This window comes from Argopecten irradians, chromosome 12, assembly GCF_041381155.1.
Source record: "Argopecten irradians isolate NY chromosome 12, Ai_NY, whole genome shotgun sequence".
NCBI lineage: Eukaryota > Metazoa > Mollusca > Bivalvia > Pectinida > Pectinidae > Argopecten > Argopecten irradians.
This window is the reverse complement of record NC_091145.1, coordinates 12,952,296-12,978,874: the sequence shown is the minus strand read 5'-3', so window position 1 is coordinate 12,978,874 and position 26,579 is coordinate 12,952,296. Positions and strand designations below refer to the sequence as shown.

Sequence of the window (26,579 nt, the reverse complement as noted above, 5' to 3'; positions counted from 1 at the left end):
CCCGCAGTTGTCTAACAAAGCATACAAAATTGCCACTCACGGCCTTGGCTAGGCATATGATTAAGGGCTGTCTCAAAAGTGATTTTTTTTAAATATGTTAAACCTCAAATCAATTATTGTTAACTTACATTGGCAGCCTTATTAAGGATAGTAAAACACTGAGGACCCCGAGTTAAGTTTGTTTAAAGCGTTGATAGAGTAACACCATTTGCTGAAATGCAGGTGAGGTTTTGTACTTACTCAACCTCGTTTGAACTGTTGGTGCCTGTGATACAAATAGCATGCACGTGACAAAGAGTTGCACGAGCTAATCTCCTTGGACATCTTTTCATTGCTCTATCACAGTTTTTGCCTCTGACGCCCTTAGCACAAGTTCCTTTTTTACATTGACCAGTGCCCTTAATCCCATTGTCACAGCTTCCACGAAGGCAGGTACAGGCTGTTATTACCAACGAAAAATGAATAACCTTAATTTACAACATCATTACTATGGTCATTTTTAGAGTGTAGACTATATTTGTACATACAAATTGCTTATTTGGGATCATAAATAACAGGAATATCAGTATGCTTAATTTCCTAAACGTTTTCACTGAAAATTCAATGAAATATATAAAAGAAACTGATTACCCTGGTAAAAATATCAGACGTACAAGGTTTATATCAAGAGTTTGTTAACATACATTTTATCACAGAAAGAACTCGGAAGTGAACATACGATAAATGCAAATATTAAGGTATAATTAATTTTTCTTTGTTTTCATACCAAATCTTGTTTTCTGATTGGCCAATATTTTTTTGCATACCACTATGAAAAATAAATCCGAAAATGGCGCGAAACCCCGACGTTATCGTGACGTCACAATAGTGACATTGACGTTGCGTATTGATTCGGAAAAAAGAATCCCCTGAAAAACCTCTATAACGTTACATTTAAACATACTTCATTTTATCAAATAAAGTATAAAATTAATTAAAAGTATTGATGTCACTATTTCTTAAATTTTATCGGGTTATGAAAAAAAATTGTTTGCAAACTTTTGTGAGAATCCGCTACGCGGATTCATAGTTTGCAAACAATTTTTTTTTCATACCCCGGTAAAATTAAAAAATAGTGACATCAATGCTTAAATAAATATTAGTATATACGGATGTTTTGGATAATAATATAGAGTATTGTTTCATTGTTGGAATCTTTACGGCTTGAATATTTAGTTTTAGTTTATTCCTGATTGTGGAATATAGTGTTGATAATTGTAGATAACTATGACAAAGTCAAGCTACGTACGCTCAGTGCAGTTTGCTCCAAATCTATCTTCGATTTCGCAGTGGTCACATGCCGTGCCAGTAAAACCACTGAAACAGTTGCAAGTGCCAAACTTTGTACACTGTAAAACGAATGGCATAGTTGTATTAAGGTGTAATTTGATACTCTAACATTTATTTATTCAGATATAACAAAACAAATTTGAGTGTAATATCATCATAGATACATGCAAAATAATGTTTCCAATTTAATCCTAATTCTTCAATCTATGGATACTCTCAAAATCCAAATTCTAGAGGGATTTTTTAATGAAATCATTACGCCGTTGTTTCAGCCAATCAGACTTCAATGACAAAACTCGTCATGAAATTAAAAATTAGTATCGCTTTTTTGAATCAAATATAAGATGTTTGCATTTTATGTCAGATAGTTGCATAATATAGTTATATGCTTATATGGAGACTTAGACTGAAATTTATCTATTATAGTAACACTAAGACTCTCTGTCAGTTGAATATGTTACTCTCGTGTTTATATGGCGGAAATGTCTCGAGATATACTACTGCTAAAGTTAAGGTTATCATTTAATAAAAATAAATTCTGACATTAAATACATATATAGTGTTTTTTATCATTTTAGACCGTCTTAATTAAATAAGATACTAAATCCTGGAAACGTGATGATATATTCCTTATCCATGTCCTGTATTTGACACAGTTTTCCTCTTCTTTGTAAAGGATACACTTCAAACATATATATGTCAGGTAGACAGAGGTATTCAAATATACCAGTCTCCCGAAACACGCACCAAGCACTTCACACACGTAATGCACCGCATGCATTGGAGGCCGTCCTTATATGGCCATAGCTGTTATAGGACGTTAAATTAATCAAACAAATAAACAAACAAAAGATATTCAAATGATCGTGTCAATTTTTGTTTGTCTAAACAGAATTTGCGTTGACCAGCCAGAAATTTTAATTTCAGTTTCGTTTTATCTGAATTTCCGAGACTAACAAATTGAACTATTTGTACTTTTCTGGAATAGCTCTACATGGACCAAAGAAGACCAATACATCTTGAAACGTTCTGTATTAGGTACATTATGCATAATAAATACATACATACGTCAAACAGTGATTTCTCTACACGACATTTATCCTCACGATAACACTTATATTTTTTTTTTAATTTTCGTTCATGGTGAGAATAGGTAAAGTGAAAGCATATTATTTATCTGAACGTTCATTGGACAATTTTGGTACAATCATAAAATATGCGTAAGAAATAATAGTTAGGAGTATCAAGTCATTTTTTTTCCTTTTTATATTTTTTTTATTATTATTATAATTTATTTTATTTTTGTTTTAGTATAGAAGACCATTAATTTCAGAGGAGTAAATAAGCATAGAAGGTATAAAGGTTTAGACAATATGAACATTACCTCTCCGTTTCCATTACAAGGATTTACAAAGCCTCCAGGACATGGCTGGCAATCGTCACCATGGAAACCTTCGCAGCAACGCTCTTCCTGTTAAAGACATAATTCAACTATCACCTTTTCACGTATAACTATGATAAAAATGTATTAATGTAAGCGTACGTATCTTAGATGTAACTGAATTTAATAGAAGTACTGATTAACCCATAACGTGTAATATCACCATTGTTAATTTTTATCCTCTAATTTTCCACCCTTTTCACTTCTCCATATTTGCCATCTCCGGAACTGTATTTACGGGAGTATAAAGTTTTATAACCGTCCTCCCTCCCATTGCTTACTACATACTGTATTATAGCATGGAAGAGGTACTGCTGTTTCATAGTTCGGAATATTTTTTTTTTAATTTATCTTTCTGTTGGAAAGATATTTGTATGCTCTGCGCGTTAAGACTGCCAGAATTGATTTGTTGATGCGCGAACTTTCATGGAACACTTTAAATGCTTTCAATAGACTATTGTATGTTTTGACAAGTAAGTGATGACTTCGTTTTTTATAACAAAATCATAGTTAATCAATTGGGTAGTTGGTGATAACATCTATTTGAAGCCATGATTTCTATAATAATTAAATTAATCAAGATTATTTTTTTTCAAATGTTTTTTTCAGTACATTAGGTTATCGCTTCTATTTAAATAAACGTACGTACCACTGTGGTTCTGTTACACACTGTAGTGCAGCCAGCTGCTTTCAGGAACGTGTTCAAGTCGAAATATGTACAGCCTTCCACCCTAACCTAAACATTAAAACATCAGGGTTCGGATCAGATAACAGCACAGTGATATGACTCGACATTAAAATGACACACAGCAATACAGCAGCCGGGTATATGATAAATACAATTACTATTATGCTAATGACATTGCAATACACAGATATATAATAATTTAAAACAATATTATTTTAAAACTGGCTTGAAGTAAATTAGGTCATAATGGTATACGTAATTACAACACATTTCTCGTTTATTGTTTAACATTTGTGACATTATGTAGAGATACTTAAGCATTAATGAATCTCTGTAAAACGGAAACAATTACTTATTTCCCAATGTTATAACCATTTCCGTACTTTTTAATCATATAACAAGAAGGTCAAAATTAAAGAGAACCTAATAACTAAATCACTCACGGCTAAACCAGTTTCTGGACAGGTAGCTCCTACGTCATTACAGCTCCGACACAAGCCCTATAGCACAGACAATATATTAGTTATATGGTGTTTTATACGCGGAAATATATTGCGTCATGAAATGTGTTGTATTGATCTATGTGTAGTATCATCATAATTTTAAGAGGATTTTGTTAACATTTTCACGTCTGCTAAAATGACGCCACAAGCTACAATGACATCATTATCTTCAGAATCACTTCGCGGACGCTTATTTCGTATTTGTGTACTTCAGAGTTATTTGCCCCTGGGGAAGTTATTGATTTGACGTCACATGTTTGCGAGCATAACGCCATACTTTTCATAGAATACGACGTAGGTTTCACTCACAAGATAATGACCCCAGAATGGATATCTAACTACAAAGGAGGTATGACTCTGTTATATGCAAAGACGGAATATATCAAAACTAATAGTGCATGGTTATGGGTAGCTATCCCAAACACCTTCTTGAGTTTCAAGAAAATAGACCGCCGTATTTTGAAAATAAATTCCCTACATGAATTAACTTAATCTTTATTGATTATATTTTTCTAAATATTAAATTACGTAATTATTATTTACATTTTTTCTTTTCTGTTTATTTACAAAATTCAAGAACTACTTTACCGTTACTTCTTCAACAATAGTGTCATTGCAACGATGTGGCAAGAAATTGTATATGTCTGATGGTAGTAGGAGTTTGTTTAGATGGTGGTATAGGCCATTCCTTGCTGGAATGTCTGCCTGCACGATTCGGACGTCTTCTGACAGCATCACAGCTCCCTTAAAACATAGATAGCAGATTTCTAATCATTTTGATAAAAATAAAGTCAAGCACGTGTCCAAAGAATTTAATCAGTAATAAAAGGGTTCAAAACAAGTAGTCGGATATGGAATTTATTTCACACGAGTGAGTTATTTAAAAACAAACAAAGCAATAACGAGTTGATTAATTGGGGGTATAAGAGTTAAAAAGTAAACCTACCGTGGTATATCTAGCATCTCATGTAAATGTTTATGTTTTTATTGATATACATCAATGTGATTTATAAGAGGTACGTCACAAGAAGTAACATCCGTGTGTTCAAGGGAGAAAGTCCTGTAGATAGGCTATAAAAAGATTCAGGAAATTCCAGCTGTATACAAAGTTTGGTAACGTTTTAAATTTATTACGATAAATTGTATGCACATCAACTGTGGCTGATTGCTTTGTTACATCTTTTCGTTCTGAAAATTAGAAACATTAAAATCTCGTCTTTTTGCCCTCAAAAGACAAATATAAGTAAACTCTACATTTATTTCTTGTTAGGAAAACAAGACCATATTAAGAGCTCGTTAATTTTTCGTTTATTACGTGTCTGTGTTTTCGTCTTTATTAGGACGAATAGACCAGAATTAGCCATTCTTTATTTTTGTCCTTTCTCGGCGAAAAGACAAAATAACGAAATGATACAGTCACTGTACACATCTGGCTATATTGGATGATGAAATAAAAGTACTACATTTGTTTCAATTAAAAACTTACCGCTGTTGTGACTTGCACTGGGACATGTGTGTTGGCCTTAGAAAGGATCCGCTGTTTGTTGATTAGGTCAGCTATCTCTATCTACAAGTTTGATAAAGCACACATGTTACCATTTATAACAGTCTCCCAGCATAACAAATTTTTCAAATTGCTTAACTTGGAATGTCACATGAAAATATTTATTACAAAGTTACGTGTGTAATTATAAAATATAATTATTCAAGTCATCAAGGCTGATTAAACGGTAATACCATAAGACCGGTAATTTTGGTAGGGAAGATTTTTTTTCGATTTCGCATGATATTATAGTGAAAATTAGATCGGCAAAAAATATAGTCTTATAGCGAGATAAACAAAAAAATAGGAAATTTTTATAACCGCTAATATCAAATTTTATCGTTTAAGCCAAAAGTGTTTATTCGCAAAAATAACCGGATATACGGTAACGTTTTTGTGGTAACAGGGATGTGTTTACTTATAAATTGTTGTCAATGTTTAGCGTAACTTACCACTCCTTGGAATATGTGATGACGTAGCACTACCCGTAATTTGTCCAGTCCCTACATACATATAGATACAAATCACATTTACAGAGGTCTATTAAAATCACGTGTTTACTGTGATAAGAAATATACTTGTTTTAACTAAGTATCCCCTGACAAATTGTTAAAACTCTTTAGCTGATAATGGACATGCATTGTTTCTGATATTTGTTTTTCAACTTCAAATTATTTTATTTTTAATATTATTAATTACAGTCTATATAGAGAACATGCACGTAGTGTACATATCAACAAATTGATTGTACAAAACTATACTAGTATTTTCTATACCTTTGATACTTGAACAAATTTTCAAATGAATATACATATATATATATATTTGTAGTTTATATTAATTCGAAGTAATATAATACATATATGCGGAAGCCTAATTTTTCTTGTCGTATCAACATAACATTCTTTCGCTTTGTCTCAATTACTCGACTTGCATCAATGTTCTAATCACCTTATTGAAAATTATTATCATTTTAATCTGTTATTAGGGAAAATAAGAGAGAGATGAAACGAAATGCATTGTCATAGCTACAAAAGAAGCCTAGTTACCTCTGCTGACATGAAATAATCTAATGTACCAGAAGGCAGTACATCCCACGCGTTGTTAGAACAGACGACGACTGTGATGTTATCCGCTTGAAATTCCCCTTCCATACCCGCCGCCTGAAACAAAGAACACCGTAACTCAGAGAAATTCATCTCTTAAGGTTGATCCACAAAAGGTCATTTATCTCGATATGAAAAAACAACAACATCATATTGATTTAATACTTTTTGAACAGTGAAATAAATGTTATATGGTGAATAACATATGTCTTATATTTCACCCGAGTGAAAATATAAGTTCTTATTTCTCACTCAATATTGGCCAATCAAAATACAACATTTACAGTAAAAATACAAATCTGGCGAGAAAACTTTATTTTTTGAAAATAACAATAACAAAAATACAAAATATTCAATAAATATACATATGAAGTATTATTTTTTACAAAGGCGATAATGACTGCCATGTTATTGAAGGGCTGCAGCTCTTAATTGGTCAATTAAAAAGTGAAACGGTTAAAATAAGTATTTTCTGACAGATTCTATTAAATGTACATATTTTGATGTGATTGTTTTAATAAAGGGCAATTTATAAGGGAAAAATGCAATCTGTTTTTATATCTGAAAAGCTATAATGATTTACATTGAAGATACACTAAGAGGAATATGATTTCATATTAATTGTCAAGTTCATTACAATATGTAGGGATCGCTATCATTCAGGACTAACAGAAACTTCAAACTTACCGAAAACAAAATATTTAGAACTAAAAACAATGATGAATTATAAACTTACCGCTATTAGCATTTGTAGTCTGTTGTACCGACCTTCCGCTTTAACTAGCGATAAGATCGACCTCTAAAATATAGAGAAATATACATAGATGTCATATGTGCATTTTAATTATAATTTCTAAATATTATATTGAAAAAAACGATGCTGATGTGTCAATAGAATTGTACATCAGACCTTGGTAACCTTAGTCCCCTTTTCAGAATCATTTAAAACATTTAAAACTGAATTGTAACAGTTCATATGTTTCATTCCAAACAAGATAAGATAAGTTTATGTATACATATTGATTCTATACTAATTGTTACAAATGGTTAAGTCTTGAAAATAAAATCTCACTAAAACAAAGTTTATTCATACAAAGTTAGGACATTTCCGTCGCTTCAGTCAGAAAACAACTAAATCATTCTGATAGGTATATGTCCTGCAGTATGGGCAAGAAATGTAACCCTTAATACATACAGTTGTGTTTCCATTCAGAATGGGATCATTTGTAAGCAGTTTATTTGTCACGTGGATGATGCCGTTTGCCGCTCGAATATCCGATTTCAGTAACAGGGTTCGGGCAGCAGACCCATGCAGCTTGTAACGGTACTGGAAGCCAAGAGTTCTCTGTGAAGCGAAGAAGACTTTGTTATTGTCAGTACTACTTAAATATTTTTATATATCTTTTCAAATGAAAACCATAATATCATAAGTAAAATCAAAAGATTATTCATCATTTTGGAACTAAGGGACCACTTTCAAAACAATTGCACTAACTCTTTAAAAGAGTCAGTTCATCGCTGTTTTGTGTTGCGCGTCTCGATGGAGAAAATGTTACATTCATTTTTTTTAGATAAGGCTATCATAGTTCAGCCTTTCAATAACTGTTCATTTTCCTACGAGCACTTGGAGCGTAACTAGGTTTTCCGAAGAAACATACTTTTACACCTATTACATCCAAAGAATTCTAAAAGTTTAAAATCATTAATCATGCATACGTTGTGACATCAAATCCATTTGCGGACCCTTTAAACCTAGAAATTAAAGTACATCTGGGTGTATTCCACTGCCTAGACGATACGCAGTTATTTTGATGATCTAGATCGAAATCTCGAATTTCGTCGTCTAACACAAAGATACAATCGCTACTATCACTAACTTAAGAGATTCTATTTTTAGGTAAAACGACTCGATGATACATTTGAGCATGAGTTGCGGCGCAAATTCGCTTGTGTGAAAACATGCGTGACTTTGACTATTTAATTATTGTAAAATCGTCATGTAACGTTTCGGTTAACTGAATATTCACTAATGACCGCTCACCTTCCGGACCATGATTTGAGCTGGCACTCCTTGAAGTGTGTAAAACACGTCACTGTCTTGTAAATCTTCCAGAGTTAATGTACCAACCACAATATGCTGCCGAAGAATTTGTTGAGCACGATCCGTGTTGTTTAGAAAATCCCCAAACTGCACAAAAAATGTCAAAACAAAACAAAAATAGCAGGAAAATGTGTTTTTCATCGTTTAACTACCACAATAATTGTTTCTATTCTATGGATTAAATACATCAAAATTGTTTTTTTCATAGGTCAATTTTTTTTCGCAATATGATCTTTAAAAAAATATTTTAACGGTTCTAAATCTCCACAATCTGGCCTTAAGGGTATCTATGATTCAATAATGTCTTTATATTTCGAGATCAAATTTACGTAATCATTACAAGAACGTGAAATCTCGAAAATATCATCCCCGCAAAACAACCGCCTATACGGTATTGGCTCTTAATTATTACGCGCCATTTTCTGTAATTAGCAGGGTTGATTTAAATTTTCTTATTATTCAAACTCACTGTTATAGTAAATGCCGATATATCCACTGATGAGGTATGTGTGATTAAAATTTTTGAAATGTTAGTCCGACAGCTATTTCCAATTACTTAAAATAATTCGATTTATTTCATTTTCATAATTAGATAGTTCTGGGGATATCGTTGCAATATCTACAGTACGTATCAGACAATAGCAACATACTTTTTTATTTGTTTTTTGGGTATTTTTTATAAAAATATCGAAAAATTATAACAATTAACACAATTTCTCAAGAAATTTCGCTACATACGTCACGTATTGTCCGGAACCCTTGGTCAACTGGAATAAAGAGGGTGAAAGGTCCGTGATTCTTAAGCTCGGTCGAGTAGACTTTGTCCAGCCATTGCAATGCCAGCGCTAAACGACTCTCCAAGACCGGGTCATCATTATTGATCTCCCGTAATCGCTATGGAGAGAAACACGCAACAGTGCGTTTGTGTACTTTAGTTTATACAGAATTTTATTTCAATTAAGTACATAAATTACAACATATGATTGTTTTGTACAGAGCTTTGAAAGAAAATACAGAATGTCGCCATATAACTTTACAAAACACCATGTGAAAAAGAAATTTGGAAATATATCATTTCAACATATCATTTTGATTACACTTCTGTTAACAATATTATAAGTAGTAGTCTGCAGGGTTATGTCTATAGTCGAATCATAATTAATCAACGGTCAGTGAATTATAAATTAAAAAAAAAAATCCTTATTGCAATAGGTAACCATTACAGAAGTCCCCAACACGATCACTACCCCAACACACGTTCATCCTAACAACATTCTACTAAGATGTACCATTTTAGTCGGTTATTCCTAAAAACCCATGTTTTGACTATTTAGAAGCCGAGAAATGGCGGTCATGTTTGAAAACGAGCAATCAAAATAGAATTCTCCAAATAAATAACAAACAAGAAATATGTAAATATATTTGGCACAATAGATAGATACATGGAAGAGCGGTTTCACCTTGCCATGTTCATATATTAATAGGGGTGTTCAGTAGATTGGTATTTGAATAGGAGGACGTTATTCGGGGGAAAACACAAAAATATCAAATCAAGCATTAACAGCGCAAAATTAAAAAAAATGAAGCAGGATATTCTATTTAAGAGATAAAATGTTTCATTGTGTTTACTGTCGGTAAGTGACAATTAGCAGTACACATTGTTGACATGAGAATGTGTTAACTTTATGGTTTTCAGTATTTAAAACGAATATCGAATATCAAAATGACGGAATATTCGAATAGTGAATATGTTGAAAATGACACCCCTAATAAATATTTATAAATAAGTGATAAGTAACGTCTTTATGGAAAACATATCATAAAGAAACTAGGCATGGTTTAATTAGGATAGTGCGTGGCGAACATGTGAAGCCATTACCGGAGTACGCCAGCCATAACATACTACAATTTATCTATATCAATTTTGGTGATACAGTACAATTACAAAACATTGTTTGTTTGATTAATTAACGTCCTATTAACAGCCAGGGTAATGTGAGGACTGCCTCCCATGTATGCGGTGTGTAGCGTGTATGAAGTGCGAGGTGCGTTTACAGAACATAGGGAGTAGTCTGTACTGAACAGCCATATTTCCTGTAGCTTACTTACGTCGACAATATTGGTGTAGCACTGAATTCCGTCTCCTCCATAACCTTCCTTACAGACACATCTATAAAATACATATCCTAGATATCAAAAGAAATACTGTCACTCAACTTATTTTCGCGTGTGATTTAGTCTCGCGAATTTTGCGATCCAAGTCAAATCGTGAATGTTTAACTCCGTAAATTAATAAATACAACATTTCTATTAAGTTAAATTTCCATACAATTTTAAATCCGCGAATTTTATCATTCGCTAACCTGTTTGGAAAGGAAATAGCGAAAAACAGAAGCTGCGAAAATAAGTCGTTTTTATACATGCTTTATTGTCATATAGGATGGATCTTGATATTAGTCATTTCTGGTACATCGAATTGACGGTTTATTAGATAATGGCACGGAATAGTTTGTAAGTATAATATATAATTCATTGATGTTTAATGATTATACGGAATAGATATTTATGTTACATAAGAGATATATAACACAAAAAAGTCTGAGTGTACTCTAAGTAGGAGTTGAGTGTGAACAATTTATTTGTGTTGTAACAAAAAAACTTCAAGTGTTTCCTTTATGTATGATTTCCTTAATTTCAATCCAATAAAAATGTCCATTGTATAAAACAGCAATTAGAAATATAATATTAATGTTGTGTAAAGAAACATTGATGTTTTCGAATGATATATTGATATTATCCGATGCAATACTGATCATTTAAATAATGCAATGACAAAGAAAAATAAATAAAACCACGTCAAGTATTTATAAAATAACGATGACAGTTATTAAAGTAAAGTATTAATAAAATCAAGTCCAAAGTGAAATTATATTCTTGTCACATCAGAATGAAAGTATTAAATCCTTTGATACGTAAAAACTAAAGTGTATTATCGATTGAGACTTTAACTTCACTCCCATGCGTGAAAATCAACTGCATTGGTTTTTCATTATGGATCTTACACTGGTTATCCATTGAGATTATAACCGGTAACTTACTCGAATCGTCGAGGACCTGTTGTTCGACAGATTGCATGTTCATGACAATGACTCGAGTTGAAAACACAAACATCTATCAAATTGCACCCAAACCCTTCTGTATATCCCTCAAATCCTGGAAGGCACTGACACTCTCTCTGAAAATCAAATTTGTATTTAAAATAGAAATTACTATTTACTAAGTATGCCTAATATATGCAACAAATTTGAAGTTAATTCTAATTAGTATCTATTTAGGGTTGACCTTCGGTTTATGTTAAATGCAACCAAATCGATAAAATAAAGTCATTATGTATCATGTAATTTCAAATGTGATGTAAAATTACTTATTTTCGTGAATTTTGTAACAAACTAGAAATCGCGAAAAAAAGTTGCTGCGAAATTAATCAAGTAGAATATAAAGAGTATGGATCGCGAAATGAAGTCGCTATGTATGTATGTATGTATGTATGTATGTATGTATGTATGTATGTATGTATGTATGTATGTATGTAACAACGTTCATTCCTCCGTTTATTTTTCGGAGCGCCCGCCTATTTGACGGTACAACGAAGTCAGATACACTCTACAAAGGATTACTGGGTTTAGTGTCTATGGCATCCAACAACCAACTCTGCCAACACAACCTAACTACAATACATGTATATATACAAACATGAATACTGTAAGTCGCTCGGCAGATAAACGCGAAATGAAGTCGACGTGAATACTGTAAGTCGCTCCGCTAAAAATGCGAAATGAAGTCGACGTGAATACTGTAAGTCGCTCCGCTAAAAATGCGAAATGAAGTCGTGAATACTGTAAGTCGGTCCGCTGAAAATGCGAAATGAAATCGTGAATACTGTAAGTCGGTCCGCTGAAAATGCGAAATGAAGTCGTGAATACTGTAAGTCGGTCCGCTGAAAATGCGAAATGAAGTCGTGAATACTGTAAGTCGGTCCGCTAAAAATGCGAAATGAAGTCGTGAATACTGTAAGTCGGTCCGCTGAAAATGCGAAATGAAATCGTGAATACTGTAAGTCGGTCCGCTGAAAATGCGAAATGAAGTCGTGAATACTGTAAGTCGGTCCGCTGAAAATGCGAAATGAAATCGTGAATACTGTAAGTTGCTCGGCAGAAAAACACGAAATTAAGTCGCCACACATATATGTAAATACTTTATTCAATGGTTTATTTTTAGACAAATTTCAAGAATACTTCCACTTAACCACTACCTAAAAATAATTGGAATAGGACAATGTGAATTATGTAATTTATGCCAAAACAGCAAGGAAACTATAGAGCACCTTTTTTTTATTAATGTCAATTATCACAGAATTTCCGGCAAGACATACACAGATGGATCCTGTTGATACCATTATGTTTCATGCTAATTTTTTTTTATATATTATACATTAAGGCATAAAAGGAAACCCATTTTAAATGAATATATCAATTATTTTTCAAATATATATAAAATTGACAAAGTTATAGCCCAAAGAAGAGATGAAACTGAAAAATTTGAAAAGACGTGGGAAGTATGGTCACATATCTTTAATTTATAAATCAAAATACCGTAAACATATTTACAATATGTTCGTATACATTTGAGTAAGTTCGTGTACAAGTCACATGTTTTTTTACAGCTATAAATGTATAGTTTATAGTATATTTACTCTAAACCGCTACGAGTCAGTCCATGTATAGTTTTTATAGCTATATATTATAGCTAGTGTAATGAGCCATTTTATGTATAGTTAAATTTCTCTTTGAACCAGTTTTATATATGGCTTATGGACATAAAATGTAAGAACTGGAATTCAATATAAAAACTTGGGCTGAATGACACTATAGAATATCTACAAATTTTTCATATGATATTTTAAAGTAATAATGACACTTCAGCTAAATTTCACCTTCTAAGAACTTCCCCTGAAAAAGTTATGGCAATACATGTACTAAATATTATCATACATTTTTTTTATATAGGAGAAGAGACCAGGACTATACAAGTATCTCCAATGTTTTGTGCTTTTTTTTTCTTTTCTTTTTTTCCTTTTTGTTCATATTCGTAATATTTTTTGTTTGTGTTCAGGTGCCACACACGTGTGAGAGACATATGTCAGCTTTTGTTTATGTTTTGTATATGTATATGTACGTACTTTTTGTATGTATTCGTGTGTGTTTATGTAGATATGTATGTGCATTTTGTATGTATGTATGTATGTATGTAATGTATGTATGTATGTATGTATGTATGTATGTATGTATGTATGTATGTATGTATGTATGTATGTATGTATGTATGTATGTATGTATGTATGTATGTATGTATGTATGTATGTATGTATGTATGTATGTATGTATGTATAAGGCATATATTTACTACTTTAAGTAATTCGTATCCTACAGACATATCTCTATAAGCATCCGGATCCAGTGTTATATGGAAAATAACTGTTGACATTACTTCATTGACCCATATGTATGTATGTATGTATGTATGTATGTATGTATGTATGTATGTATGTATGTATATATGTAACTGACGGTGTGTATGATAATGGTTTAGTTAGGTATGTATATATGAAATGTTGTTGGTATAAATGTATATGTTTATAGGATAAATGTGAGTTATTATAATACATGTATGTAAGTGGTGTGATGAATGAGAGCCCTCCTGTGTGGGGACATTTGTTTATATTTTTGAAGGCTGACCCCAAGGCCCCAACATTGGCAGTCTTCAGATGTATAACATGTCTGGAATATTAAAATAAAGTCGCCATGAATACTGTAAGTCGCTCAGCAGAACAAAGTGAAATCAAGTCATTGTGAATACTGTAAGTCGCTCGACAGAAAAAACGCGAAATAAAGTCGCCATGAATACTGTAAGTCGCTCAGCAGGAAAAACGCGAAGTGAAGTCACCGTAAAAATGGGTTGGTAAACAATATCAATATAGATTTATTCCATATCATTGCAACCCTCCAATCCTTTCCCTGAATATAAACACATCAATTTATTTAGATAATAACAACTTGATTAATATCATATAGTATTCTGACCTATAACAATTTGATATTATGTCAGTATTAGTACCTATAAGAATTTCATATCATGCTAGTATCCCTACCTTTAACAATTTTATATCATGTCAGTATTAGTACCTATAAGAATTTCATATTATGCTTGTATTAGTACCTATAAGAATTTCATATCATGTCAGTATTCGAACATATAACAATTCGATATCATGTCAGTATTCCTAGCTGTAACAATTTCATATTATGATATCAGGTTAGTATTCCGACCTAAAACAACTTCATATTACGTTATATTTTCTTACCTATTACAATTTAATATCATGTCAGTATTCCTATCTTTAACAATTTGAAATCATACTTTGTAACCCAACCCAAACAATTGATATCATGCACGTATTCCAACCTAAACAATCTGATATCATGCCAGTATTTTAACCTATAACAACTGGATATCATGTTAATATTCCGACCTATAAATAATAGGATATAATGTCAGTATTTCTACTTATAAATGATATTATTATGCTAGTATTCCTACCTTTCCTGGTCCTGTAAAGACACATAGGGACGAATTCTGGACACATCCACCGTTATCAACCTGACAAGGATCAATAGCCATGCAGGCATAACCGTCTCCATGGAAACCATCACGACAGGTACAGTTATACTGCATAGGACCGGTAGGGGTGCACGTAGCGTTCTCATTGCACAAAGGACTTCTCTCACATTCATTTATCTCTGTATTGTATATGATTGAAACCCAATTAGTTTTAGTAATTACATGTAACAATGTTTGCTGGCTACAAATGTAAATCTAAATCTTATGTCAATTGCAAAGTTACTATAGAATCATCCTCGATAGTCCAGAGGTAACTCTCACTGTCGCTATGCCCTCCCCTGGAATATGCGAGCAGAACTGAAGGCTTTGTGTGCGATAACAGATGAGCATGTATAGTTTGGTCCTTTGATGTATATCAAACGAATCGAGTAATGGTACACTGTTATTGACTGTGTGACTTGAAAGATGGTGCGCATCATGGTTCTCATAGTTAATTTGATCGTTTCTACCCGTTAGTACTTTTCCTTCATGATTGTCTTCAGTTTTGATAAGAAATATTACAGAGGTAACGACAGTGATAGTAAATCTTGGAATAAATAAGATACGTGTAACAAAACCAGAACATTGGCTGCGGTACATGTTTCTTTTCTTTTTTTTCTTTTTTATAATTAATACTATTTTTTTATTTGTTTCTTTTTATTTTTTATTTGTTTTTGTCACCAATGTAAGTATCATTCAAACAATACAATATGAAGATTAATTAACTAGAAGAACTAATTATAAATAACAGTTTACGATCCGACATGTTTCACCTAACAACACGAAAGATTACATCATATTTTGATGCGTTTAATAACCTGTGTATGCACATGATTACATAGCGGAAGAAGGTCCTTATCACAACCTCCGGAGCCAGCGTACTAATACCGTGTAAATCACTTCTGAGAGACTCTAAAGAGTTTACATCACTACTGAGGGACACTACAGAGGTTACACATGCTTAGCATTCTTTACCTGCTGCAGTTAAGGGAGGCCAAAACGATGCATGCCGACAGAGCATAAATAATATTTAACATTTTTACAGTAATTGATGTTCCATCGCATATATATACAACAATGTATGTCTGAAGTAACACAAAAATACATGTATAATAACTTGTTTTGCTATTGTTGTCTGTGCAATCAGTACCTCAATCAATATAGGGCATAGTGTCATGGATTTTTTCCAGGATGCAAATAATTATTTTAAATACGTGTACTTTAGTTTTATAATGAAATAAAATAAGAAGCTCACATTTTTTAATAGTGGAAATATTATAAAATAAGTAACTTTTGTTTAGTTGCAATAGTGTAAAATATGTAACTTTTGTTACCGAAGAAAAATACTAATTCATCTGCTCCTGTTTTTAATAGATAAGAAAATACCATTTGTCCGGCGATGCAACTACGTTATAAGCACATAATCGACATTAAAATCGAAATACATATACTCTGTAGTATATCTATCTGATGCAAGTCACATTCATTATCTCACGAAAATATCGTTTATCTGTCACACCTAACGTCAAATATTTATAGACAATTCATTTCAAACCTGCATGGACTAGGATAAATGGATAGATAATATACTTTTGTAATTATTCGAGAGTAAAAATGACACTTTAAAAAGCTTTATATGGGACCGAGAAGAAAAGCTGCGTTTCAAACCTGTTTGGATTACGATGTATGAATATGTTGTTTTTATTATAATGAAAAAAAAAGACATTTATAGTGAATTTTTAAAAGTTTCTTGTGTGAACGAGAAGAAATGATGCATTTTAAATTCAAATATCTGTCTTTATTCTTATCAAGTAGTTAAAAATAAAACTTGCTATAGAGGTTTATACAATAACAATACCACTTTTCTCCTGGCACTGTTATCAAAATGTCAGAGTAAGAAGTTTTATGCGAGGAAAACAAAATGTGTACAATGCGTGTTCTCTCAGATTTCATGCAAAGACACAGGCATGACCTATCAGGTTATCCTAAAAGCAGTTAAAACTTAATCAGACATAAAGGTGTTAACTTACCTTCACACGTGTTATTTATTGACGATTTTATGTAACCATGGTTACAGGAACACATTACGTAACCGTGGACATTGACACATCTTGAGTTCTCATCACAGGATATATTAGAGCACTCCTCTATCCCTATTAAAACAAGACACCACATGTACAGTTTACTAATTAATTGTGGTTAATAATATCAATTAACTGTGGTACAAAAATATCAATTAACTGTGGTACAAAAAATATCAATTAACTGTGGTACAAAAATATCAATTAACTGTGGTACAAAAATATCAATTAACTGTGGTACAAAAATATCAATTAACTGTGGTACAAAAATATCAATTAACTGTGGTACAAAAATATCAATTAACTGTGGTACAAAAAATATCAATTAACTGTGGTACAAAAATATCAATTAACTGTGGTACAAAAATATCAATTAACTGTGGTACAAAAATATCAATTAACTGTGGTACAAAAATATCAATTAACTGTGGTACAAAAATATCAATTAACTGTGGTACAAAAATATCAATTAACTGTGGTACAAAAATATCAATTAACTGTGATTAATAAAATCGATTAACTTTGATTAAGAATAGCAATCAAACAAAAGACAGTATTGAGTTGTGTGATTGATTTCAATGACAAAACTTAAATATCATTCTTTTTAATTTCGCAGTACTCTTGTTGGTCTTGAAAAGGTGCAATCTGTGTTAGAAGTTGTTGTAATAAGCCTTTTCATATCTGGTTTTAAAAAATATGTCTTTTAACCACCATGGCCTTAACGGTCATCTGAAAAGCATCTGAAATCGTTTAAAGGTTTGTGCCTATTTGCCCTTTGTGTCTTTGAATGAAAATCAATGTAATCTTTTGAAAACAGTTTGTAGCCCTTTTTCCCAGCATGCTACAGATCCAATTACACGTCTCTGGTCTTCCTAATTAATAACAATAAATCGTTACTGATGTCTTATGTCAATTGTGTTTGGGATATTGCCGTTAAGGACAGAATATCTTTTTTTCTGATCATTCGTTTTTATTATAAAAAGAAATAATTTTCAAAACAAACAAGAGTCACATGGGCCTTAATGGTAATCTGACTATTGGCAAAATACAACTCAATTAAAGTAGAAAGTAATGACTTACATTTAAGGCAATACATTTGCACCATATGCTTCTTAATTATTGACAAGAAGTTGTTGCAAGATTTTAACCAATTTGACCTACATGTATGTGACCATGAATTTGAACAAGCTTGTCAGCTCTTCGTGCCAGTAATCGACATTTCAATATCAGTACCCTAGCTAGGTCTCTCAGTTATTCACAAGAAGGTTTTTATCAAAGATTTTGGTCAACGTTACCAATGTAACATTGAATAAAATGTGTACGAACGGCGCACGACGGACAGCGGACGACTATAGACGAAGCACAATACCTATAGGGTAGTGATGGTCATACAATGTAATATCCATGATAGGGATACATGTATAGAGTTATAACTTATGTAAGTTATCGTTATGACATAAGGGCACACGTGCTGTTATGATAGAGAACGATGACATATGATTGATATGACGCTAATTCAGTACAGTTGTATTGAACGGTGAATTCCCTCGTTTTTACGCTCTATTTCTATTTTACGTATTTGTATAGTTACCCTCAAAACATAAAAGACACATTTGAAATATTTTTTTTTTCAAATCCATTTAAATACAAAATCATGAATTAAGAGCTGATTGCTGATACTTTAAACTACTTTCTATAGTTGATATATTTTGAAACCAAAGAAAATACAGACTAAAAAAAGAAATATGTTTGCACAAAGGAAAATTTGAGTGTAAATAGGAAGGGTCTCACCAATCACTTACACTGGTCACAGCGTGGTCCCTCGTACCCAGAGTCGCAAAAACACTCGCCATTTCCGAGAACGCCTCCATCACATACTCCGTTCACACACTCACATGCTACAACAACAAGTCAAATTCATATTACAATCTCCTTTATCTCAGACAAATGTAGCCCGTTTAACTCTATATTTCGTGACTAATGGGAGAAGACGGATTATAAGTTAAAAATAAGTGTTTAATCCAATTTGTATATAATGTGCAAATAAAATATGTTTGAATCAAAACAACCATAACTATGCATGTTGCATAAACTGCGTGCTGGTTGATTGTTTACATACAGTGTCCCGCATTTCCAGCCTTTCTTCATTCTGATTGGTGGAATATAGTTTTCGAATTTGGAGAAGTTTTGCGCATTTCATTTTAACTTGCAGTTGTACCAGGTAGTTGCTTATTTAAGTACATATGCAACCCCAAAATACTGACTTTTATTTGAGCACTTTATTTTTTGATGGAAATATATGTATGACGCAATATGTGATGATTAGTCATATCAAATGAAAATCGTATACGTACTAACATTCTAAAGCATTTCTGTAATTAACTTAGACTACATTAATATTGAGCTTATATAAATACCATTGTCACAGTTTCGTCCGTACATAGTTTCGTTCGCACATTGTTCACAGGCATATCCTTGGAAGTTGTCCTGTTAAAACAACAATAACTGATTTGATCGCGATCAAACAAGGGATTTCCATCCAGCAAATGATATTAGTAATGTAATCAAACAAATGATCTCAACATTTTAATTAAAAAATCTTCTGAATTATATATTAAGAAGGATGACTTTTAAAAACTTGAAAATCTTAAGTGACAACATCAACAAAACCACAAGTACTCGTAGGTACATTATCTAGACCCAGTAGGTAGCTAAATCGACGGGAAGATCCTCGGTCACTGTACACAATATATATGAGTCGAAGTCTAGATGAGTGAAACGTTTTTAGATTGTCATTTCAACTCCGAGTCATCATGGTTTTACTTAAGGTTGTATATTAAATTTCTGGGCAATATTATCTCGTGCGACGGCTATCAGTTTCTGAGGTTACCCTCTAAACCATTAATGTCGAACCCATTTTTATTTCTAAATGCAAATGTGGAGCCTGCAACTTCTCAAAGCAAAACTGAAGGCATAATTATAGAGCAAAATATTTTCCATTCACAATCCTATAGAAGCGTTCTTTGAAGATTACAAAGAACACGACACCTAACTTCAAAGCCAAAAGTGTACCATTATTCGATTATTTTTATGTATATCAAAATGACCAAAGTACTTGCTCCATCTATGGGGACACACAAAGCCTTCAGTTTTGTTATAACATAGTCCAGGAGTGGATATAGCGACAGTGATAGTAACCTCTTGAATACCAAGGATGGTTGATAGTGTGACTAAATGTTTGTTTCAAATCCAAATTTAAGTTCAAGTTTAAGTTCACTTAACTTGGTGTCATTTGAGGGTTATTAAAAGTTCAAATTCACTTGACTTGCTGTCATTTGAGGGTTATTAAAATTTGAAATTCACTTGACTTTGTGTCATTTGAGGGTTATTAAAAGTTCAAATTCACTTGACTTGCTGTCATTTGAGGGTTATTAAAAGTTCAAATTCACTTGACTTGCTGTCATTTGAGGGTTATTAAAGGGAAAATCTAAACAGAAAGTGCTACACAGTAATGGTAGATGATAATTGATGACATTGGTCAGCTGAGACACAAACAGAAATGTAAAACTTGTGTTAATACGTACATGGCATTGACATTCCCCTGTACCTGTCATTGTATCGTTACATTCACCGTGGCCAGAGCACACAATGCCATGGACTCCCGGGCAGCCTGAAAACAATGACGAGATTTAATCAACGTTATAGGTCAATGTACAATTAATGGGAGAAAAGATTAAGGGGCCTGATTGATAAAAAAGGAGATTTTCTATCCCGTTGAGTAGAAAGTACATGTATGACAATCCCGATGGCGATATAAGGGAGACCTATTTGGCCATAATCTCTGTTAAACCGGATGTTATACATCTTCTCGCGTGTCGTCTGTTAAGACGAAAGATATACAAACATGATGTCTGTTGATGACAATGGTTTTAAGGATTATATAGACGGCTTTACTACGTAACGCCATCAATAACTGAATATTTTAACATTTAATCTACATTCTTTTTGAAAATAAATAAAACATCAAGTAAAAAAAGTATTCCCTCGTAAATAACTCAGAGAATAAGTTCAGCACTGTATAGTGTTCCGAAATGACAACATTTCCTTAGTCATTACATATTATTCGAGTCGCCGTCATTTTTGACTCTGAAACGTGCAACACCTACATCGTGCACTTTGAACTTTTGGCTTTCACAGATACATGTATTTCTTGATGTTGACTTTTGAAATGTAAATTTAACACTGGTACGTATTAATCTGTCTGTGATTTCAAGGCACACTACCTTACATACAATGTAATATGAGCTTTGTCTGTACAGGATTTTTAGTGGAAATCGCTAAAATGTTCTAATTATCGTTATTCAATAACTGTAATTCTCACCACTACAGCAGTAGGCAAGACTTAAGTATTAAAACACCATTAATATAAGATTTATATTTTAAACAGAGGTGTGATGACATACATTGTTATTAGCGATACTTTTAAGAAACTCAGTAGAGGGTCATGCGTCTCGCCCAAAACTGCACAATTTCACTTATTACACAAGTACGTATTGGACAGTTACAGATAACATATTGGGCTGCCGAGCGTGAGCTTTTGAATGGATACATAGTCAACAATGGAAAAACAAGAGAATTTTAGCTGTATGATAACTTGTTATTAAGTTAAAACAAAAACATATCATTAATTGCAGCATCACATAAAAATCACCATCGTATATCTACATGTATGTTCCTTTAGGTGATCGAGACTTTTCATTCGTTATAATTTGTCCTTACACCGAATCATGAACATTTCCAATTTTACAATACACGTATATTATTTTTTATTTTGTGAAATTTTGTATTGTATTGTGACCATATATAAATACAATGCACGACTGTACGTGATGACTTATCCTTAATGTCGTGGGTATATATATGTATATAAGATTTTAATGAGAAGGTTAGCACGCCTACAGCTATGAACTGCCTTAATGATAAGTGTCTCAAGGGCTCTTTGTCGGTCGATATTGTGGAAAAGCCTCGATTCATCCTTTTAATTAGGGTTAATAGCCGGAATTTAGCTATATATGGTAAAAGATTCGACGGATAAATAAAGTTTTTCTGAATGGAGTAAATGTAAATAAGGCATCGGTTATCATTCCGAAATGTTCTCTTTCTCTTCATTAACTTAGGAAGATGCTAGAAAGTATGTGAACGTACATAAGATTCATAAAGCTATGATAAAAGAAACATTAAGTTTTTGTAATTCTTCAATGTAGTAGCGAGATATTGTTATCAGAAATTACAGCAAAATGAGAAATTCATAGAATTCTGTAATACAAGTTTTTCTGACATTAACCTCTACGGAAGCTTTTGTGATCTAATCATTATAACAAACCGTAAATTGTACGCAATTTCGGACTCTTCCTCTTTGGATTGATAATTAAACTTGTGATAAGCTGAATTTGTTCTATATATACATATACCTGTGTGTTTATTTCTATGATTAGTTAGTAAATAAACAGATCGATCCATGACTGTGTTGTCCTATAGTATTCAGTTACTATAGAATAATGCACTAAAGTGAATCGAATGAATTTGTGATTTATCGTGGGTGAGTTATTGTTAATCAATCCTGTTAATTAATCAATGCCATTTATATAAATGCTGGCACTGGATATACAACATCTTTACTTACGATCACAATTTTGTCCCCAATAGCCGTCGCAACATTTAGGAATCTGAATTTGCTCCAAACATGTATGCCGACATCCCGATGAAGATATTTCCAAACCCATGAACTGCACAATGTAGGAACAGTCGGATAGTCCTCGGTTGCTGGTCAGTTTCCTGGTCCCAGATGGACACTCCACATCGGCATTGTCCGAGCACGAGACACATTTGGTACGAAAGGTCACGGTACTGGTATCATTACAGAACCTCAAAATGGACATGAACCCCGTAGCGGAAGGGGAGGACAGTTGGAATATAAGTAATACAAAAAATCCTCGATACATAATTGTTTGATGTTGCGTTCTTGCAGATCAATCAATAAAAAACATTCAACAAACTAAAGCGACATGTTAGTTATATTCACAAATACGAACTGATATATCATGAACAGTATAAACTCATATTTTGGTTAATATCTTATTCCACTTTTTCGAACACGACGCAATTAGAATTCGTGACAGTCATATCACGAGAGACAAGAATAGGGATCCAGGGACAGAATCCTACACGTATACCCCTATGTGAGGGATATGAGGATTAAGGATATGGGGACTTGTGTCTGAGTAATATTACCAAGACACTTGCCAAATCTGTACTTAACGGATATTTCAAACTACGAAGTTAGACTCCGAACACTTGGGACCGGATATAAGCGCACATTCTATGTATTTCATCACGTGAGAGCACGGTCAAAGGTCAAGGACTATGGCTGACAAAGCAATATAGTGTGTAATGTTAGAAGAACAAAAGATAATTACTTACTAACCGAGAGGTAATCAAGATGATGTGTAACATGCTACGTAATCCTGAGAACTAACACGGAACTACTTAACTAAGTTTATTTTCCCGATCCATACTTTATATGAAAATTGATTTATAATTGCAAGATTCGTATTTGATTAACTACGCATTAACTTGAACCATAGCACATAAATTTTGTTTTGTCCATGAATGCCCTTAAAAAGCAATAAAGATCAGCGGAAAGATACAACCATTTAATCTGTATCTTCATATCGTATTTTCTTTATAAAAACCGTAAGTAATAAATAAATAGACGTTAAGAAAATACATAAATATTGTTGTTATATTTGAAAAATAAATCGTTAATAGGTCAATACAAAAGTCAATGTCTTTTGATCAAAGTGGGGGAAAATAAATAAATATTTTTTACAAACAAGTCCATACTATTATGTAAATACAGTTGTAGCTATATGAAAATAAACACGATGTGTTTAAAGATCGATAAGACTTTCTGACTGACAACTGAACAACTAAAATCAAGGTAAGAAAGCAACAAGATGATGTGTAATTTGAAGAAACACGTTTTATATGAATGCATCACCTAAATGTTTAAAATATATAGTATAAAGTGGCGTAAATCTATATGTATATCAAAAATATTGCACGCTTGGGTACAACAAGGCTCAGTCATAAACCCATACCTATTTTTAAGAAATAAATTTCCAGGAAAAACAGTTTGTAAAGTGAAACATTTTATTGGTGACCATTATGTACGGTCTTGTCGTCAAATCGATTTTAGCCATAAACCAAAACTCTATATATATATTTTTTTAAATATTGCATATTAGTATATGTATAAAAAGATAGGGATGGGTGAGCAAGTAACACCCTTGAGACTTTTGAAATATTTGAGATGGCGTCTAAGATGGCCACCTAATATTGACAATTTCAATATGTCCTTCAAAAATCATATAAAACTAATTTTGAAACTGTTTCTATAAAAAAGCAATAAACAAACAAACAAAACATAAGGAGGAAAGAAAAGTTGAAAAGCAAATCTTCCATAGACAAAGCACGGCCATAAGAGATGAAAACGGATTTGTATATGAACCTAGGCTTCCCCGATACTGTGTCCTGAAACCTTGAATTTAAATTTTCCGTCGCAGTAGAACTAACAGTACACTGGGAGGAAGATTGCGAAGAAACCAATGAACAGAAAATTTTAAGTATGATGAGCTTATGACAAAGTGCAGGGCTGTTTCTTCATTGTTGAGGTAGGCTGCAGTCAGCAGGCACTTGGTGTGACAGGAATGTAGCCATCAGACGTTTAGCGGAATCTGCAAGCTACAATGTATCATAAAGAGCAGACGACTCACTGTTGAAGCCTACGTAGACGAGCGTTGGTTGGCCGCCATTGTTTACTCATCGGTCGGTCCAAGCTATGGTTACATATGCATTTATATATGATGCGTTGTAGAACCCGTTTCCGGTTTTAACACAATGGTAGAGAGAGGATCTTATGTTTAAAAGCCTCCAAAGTTGGGGCACATACTACCTTTTCCTCTAACTGGTTCCAGTCAATGACTGTACGCACAAAGAAGGAATTCCTGTATTGCTTGTGTCGGTACCGTGAGGGGTTTTGAATTTCTGGTGACATTTTTTTTAACATTTGTGTGTTGGTAGTATGTATGTATGTGACTTAATTCTAGCTTAAGTTCATAACCATAAAGGATGCACTTCAATGACAATTTGTTATCCAATAGAATTTTGATTCGAAGTATGAGTAAGGTTTCAAAGACAAATTACAAGTTAAAGTATCAAATTAACCGAAATGGCTTCATTCACGGATATTACTAAAATACTGAACTGCGACATGATTGATGAAAGTCATTTGTTTTATTTCATTTTCTTGTAGCATAAACATCATGATAAAACAAGTAAGCTATATCTATCTTTGATCCTGAATAAACAGTCAATATCTTACGCGATTGGGAACCATATTTGTCCACTGTCTTGAAATTTTGTATGATAAAAAACGTTAATGGAAACCTTACATGTAGCTTATGAATCCATAAAGCACAAATATACCAAGTTATTACGTTTATTTCGGTGTGAATGCTAAAAACCATAATTACAATTTTGTGATTTCATTTGCCATCATGGACACCATTTTGAATATTGGCGTGACAGGCCTCGATTCAGTTCTCAATGTCACTACAGAAGGTTTGTGAAAAATGTCAGTATGATTCCTGATCTTGTTCAAAGTGACTCGGTGATAAATGTTATTGGGAAACCTTGGCCTATGTATAAGTTCAACATGCAATAGACAACATCTTAAAGTATATAGTTAAATATCGATTTAGAATGAATCACATTCATTAAACTGTCCTTTGAAAACGGTTTATCAAGTGCGTCACATTATTATGTAATCGATGAACCACCGCTGGAAAGGTAACCTTGCTTTGAATGTTTTTTTTTATAGATTTAAAAAAAAACTGTACCAAGTTCCCTTATCCTTCACGATAAAACCTCAGTGAAAAGTATTCTATGATTTATGACCGATGTGTTGTAAACACAAGTTTCTGTGAATCATCATTTTATATAGGATTTG

At 32.8% G+C, this 26,579-nt stretch overlaps 1 protein-coding gene across 1 annotated transcript in view; it reads right to left on the bottom strand.

The window, feature by feature from the left end:
- Nucleotides 1-24,111, bottom strand: part of LOC138336458 (stabilin-2-like) — a 51,424-nt gene extending 27,313 nt beyond the window's left edge. Inside the window, exons 1-21 of the mRNA XM_069285964.1 lie at nucleotides 23,193-24,111; nucleotides 21,094-21,179; nucleotides 19,927-19,996; nucleotides 19,312-19,407; nucleotides 17,459-17,581; nucleotides 15,369-15,568; nucleotides 11,810-11,946; nucleotides 10,821-10,881; nucleotides 9,450-9,605; nucleotides 8,652-8,798; nucleotides 7,806-7,955; nucleotides 7,347-7,409; nucleotides 6,554-6,667; nucleotides 5,957-6,007; nucleotides 5,448-5,528; nucleotides 4,550-4,705; nucleotides 3,902-3,958; nucleotides 3,420-3,506; nucleotides 2,714-2,800; nucleotides 1,289-1,388; nucleotides 241-439 (exon numbers count right to left, since the gene is read on the bottom strand). Of these exons, the coding sequence (XP_069142065.1) occupies nucleotides 241-439; nucleotides 1,289-1,388; nucleotides 2,714-2,800; nucleotides 3,420-3,506; nucleotides 3,902-3,958; nucleotides 4,550-4,705; nucleotides 5,448-5,528; nucleotides 5,957-6,007; nucleotides 6,554-6,667; nucleotides 7,347-7,409; nucleotides 7,806-7,955; nucleotides 8,652-8,798; nucleotides 9,450-9,605; nucleotides 10,821-10,881; nucleotides 11,810-11,946; nucleotides 15,369-15,568; nucleotides 17,459-17,581; nucleotides 19,312-19,407; nucleotides 19,927-19,996; nucleotides 21,094-21,179; nucleotides 23,193-23,511 (2,540 nt within the window). The 5' untranslated portion in view covers nucleotides 23,512-24,111. The remainder of the gene's footprint in view (nucleotides 1-240; nucleotides 440-1,288; nucleotides 1,389-2,713; nucleotides 2,801-3,419; nucleotides 3,507-3,901; nucleotides 3,959-4,549; nucleotides 4,706-5,447; nucleotides 5,529-5,956; nucleotides 6,008-6,553; nucleotides 6,668-7,346; nucleotides 7,410-7,805; nucleotides 7,956-8,651; nucleotides 8,799-9,449; nucleotides 9,606-10,820; nucleotides 10,882-11,809; nucleotides 11,947-15,368; nucleotides 15,569-17,458; nucleotides 17,582-19,311; nucleotides 19,408-19,926; nucleotides 19,997-21,093; nucleotides 21,180-23,192) is intronic.
- Nucleotides 24,112-26,579: the final 2,468 nt, after the last annotated feature.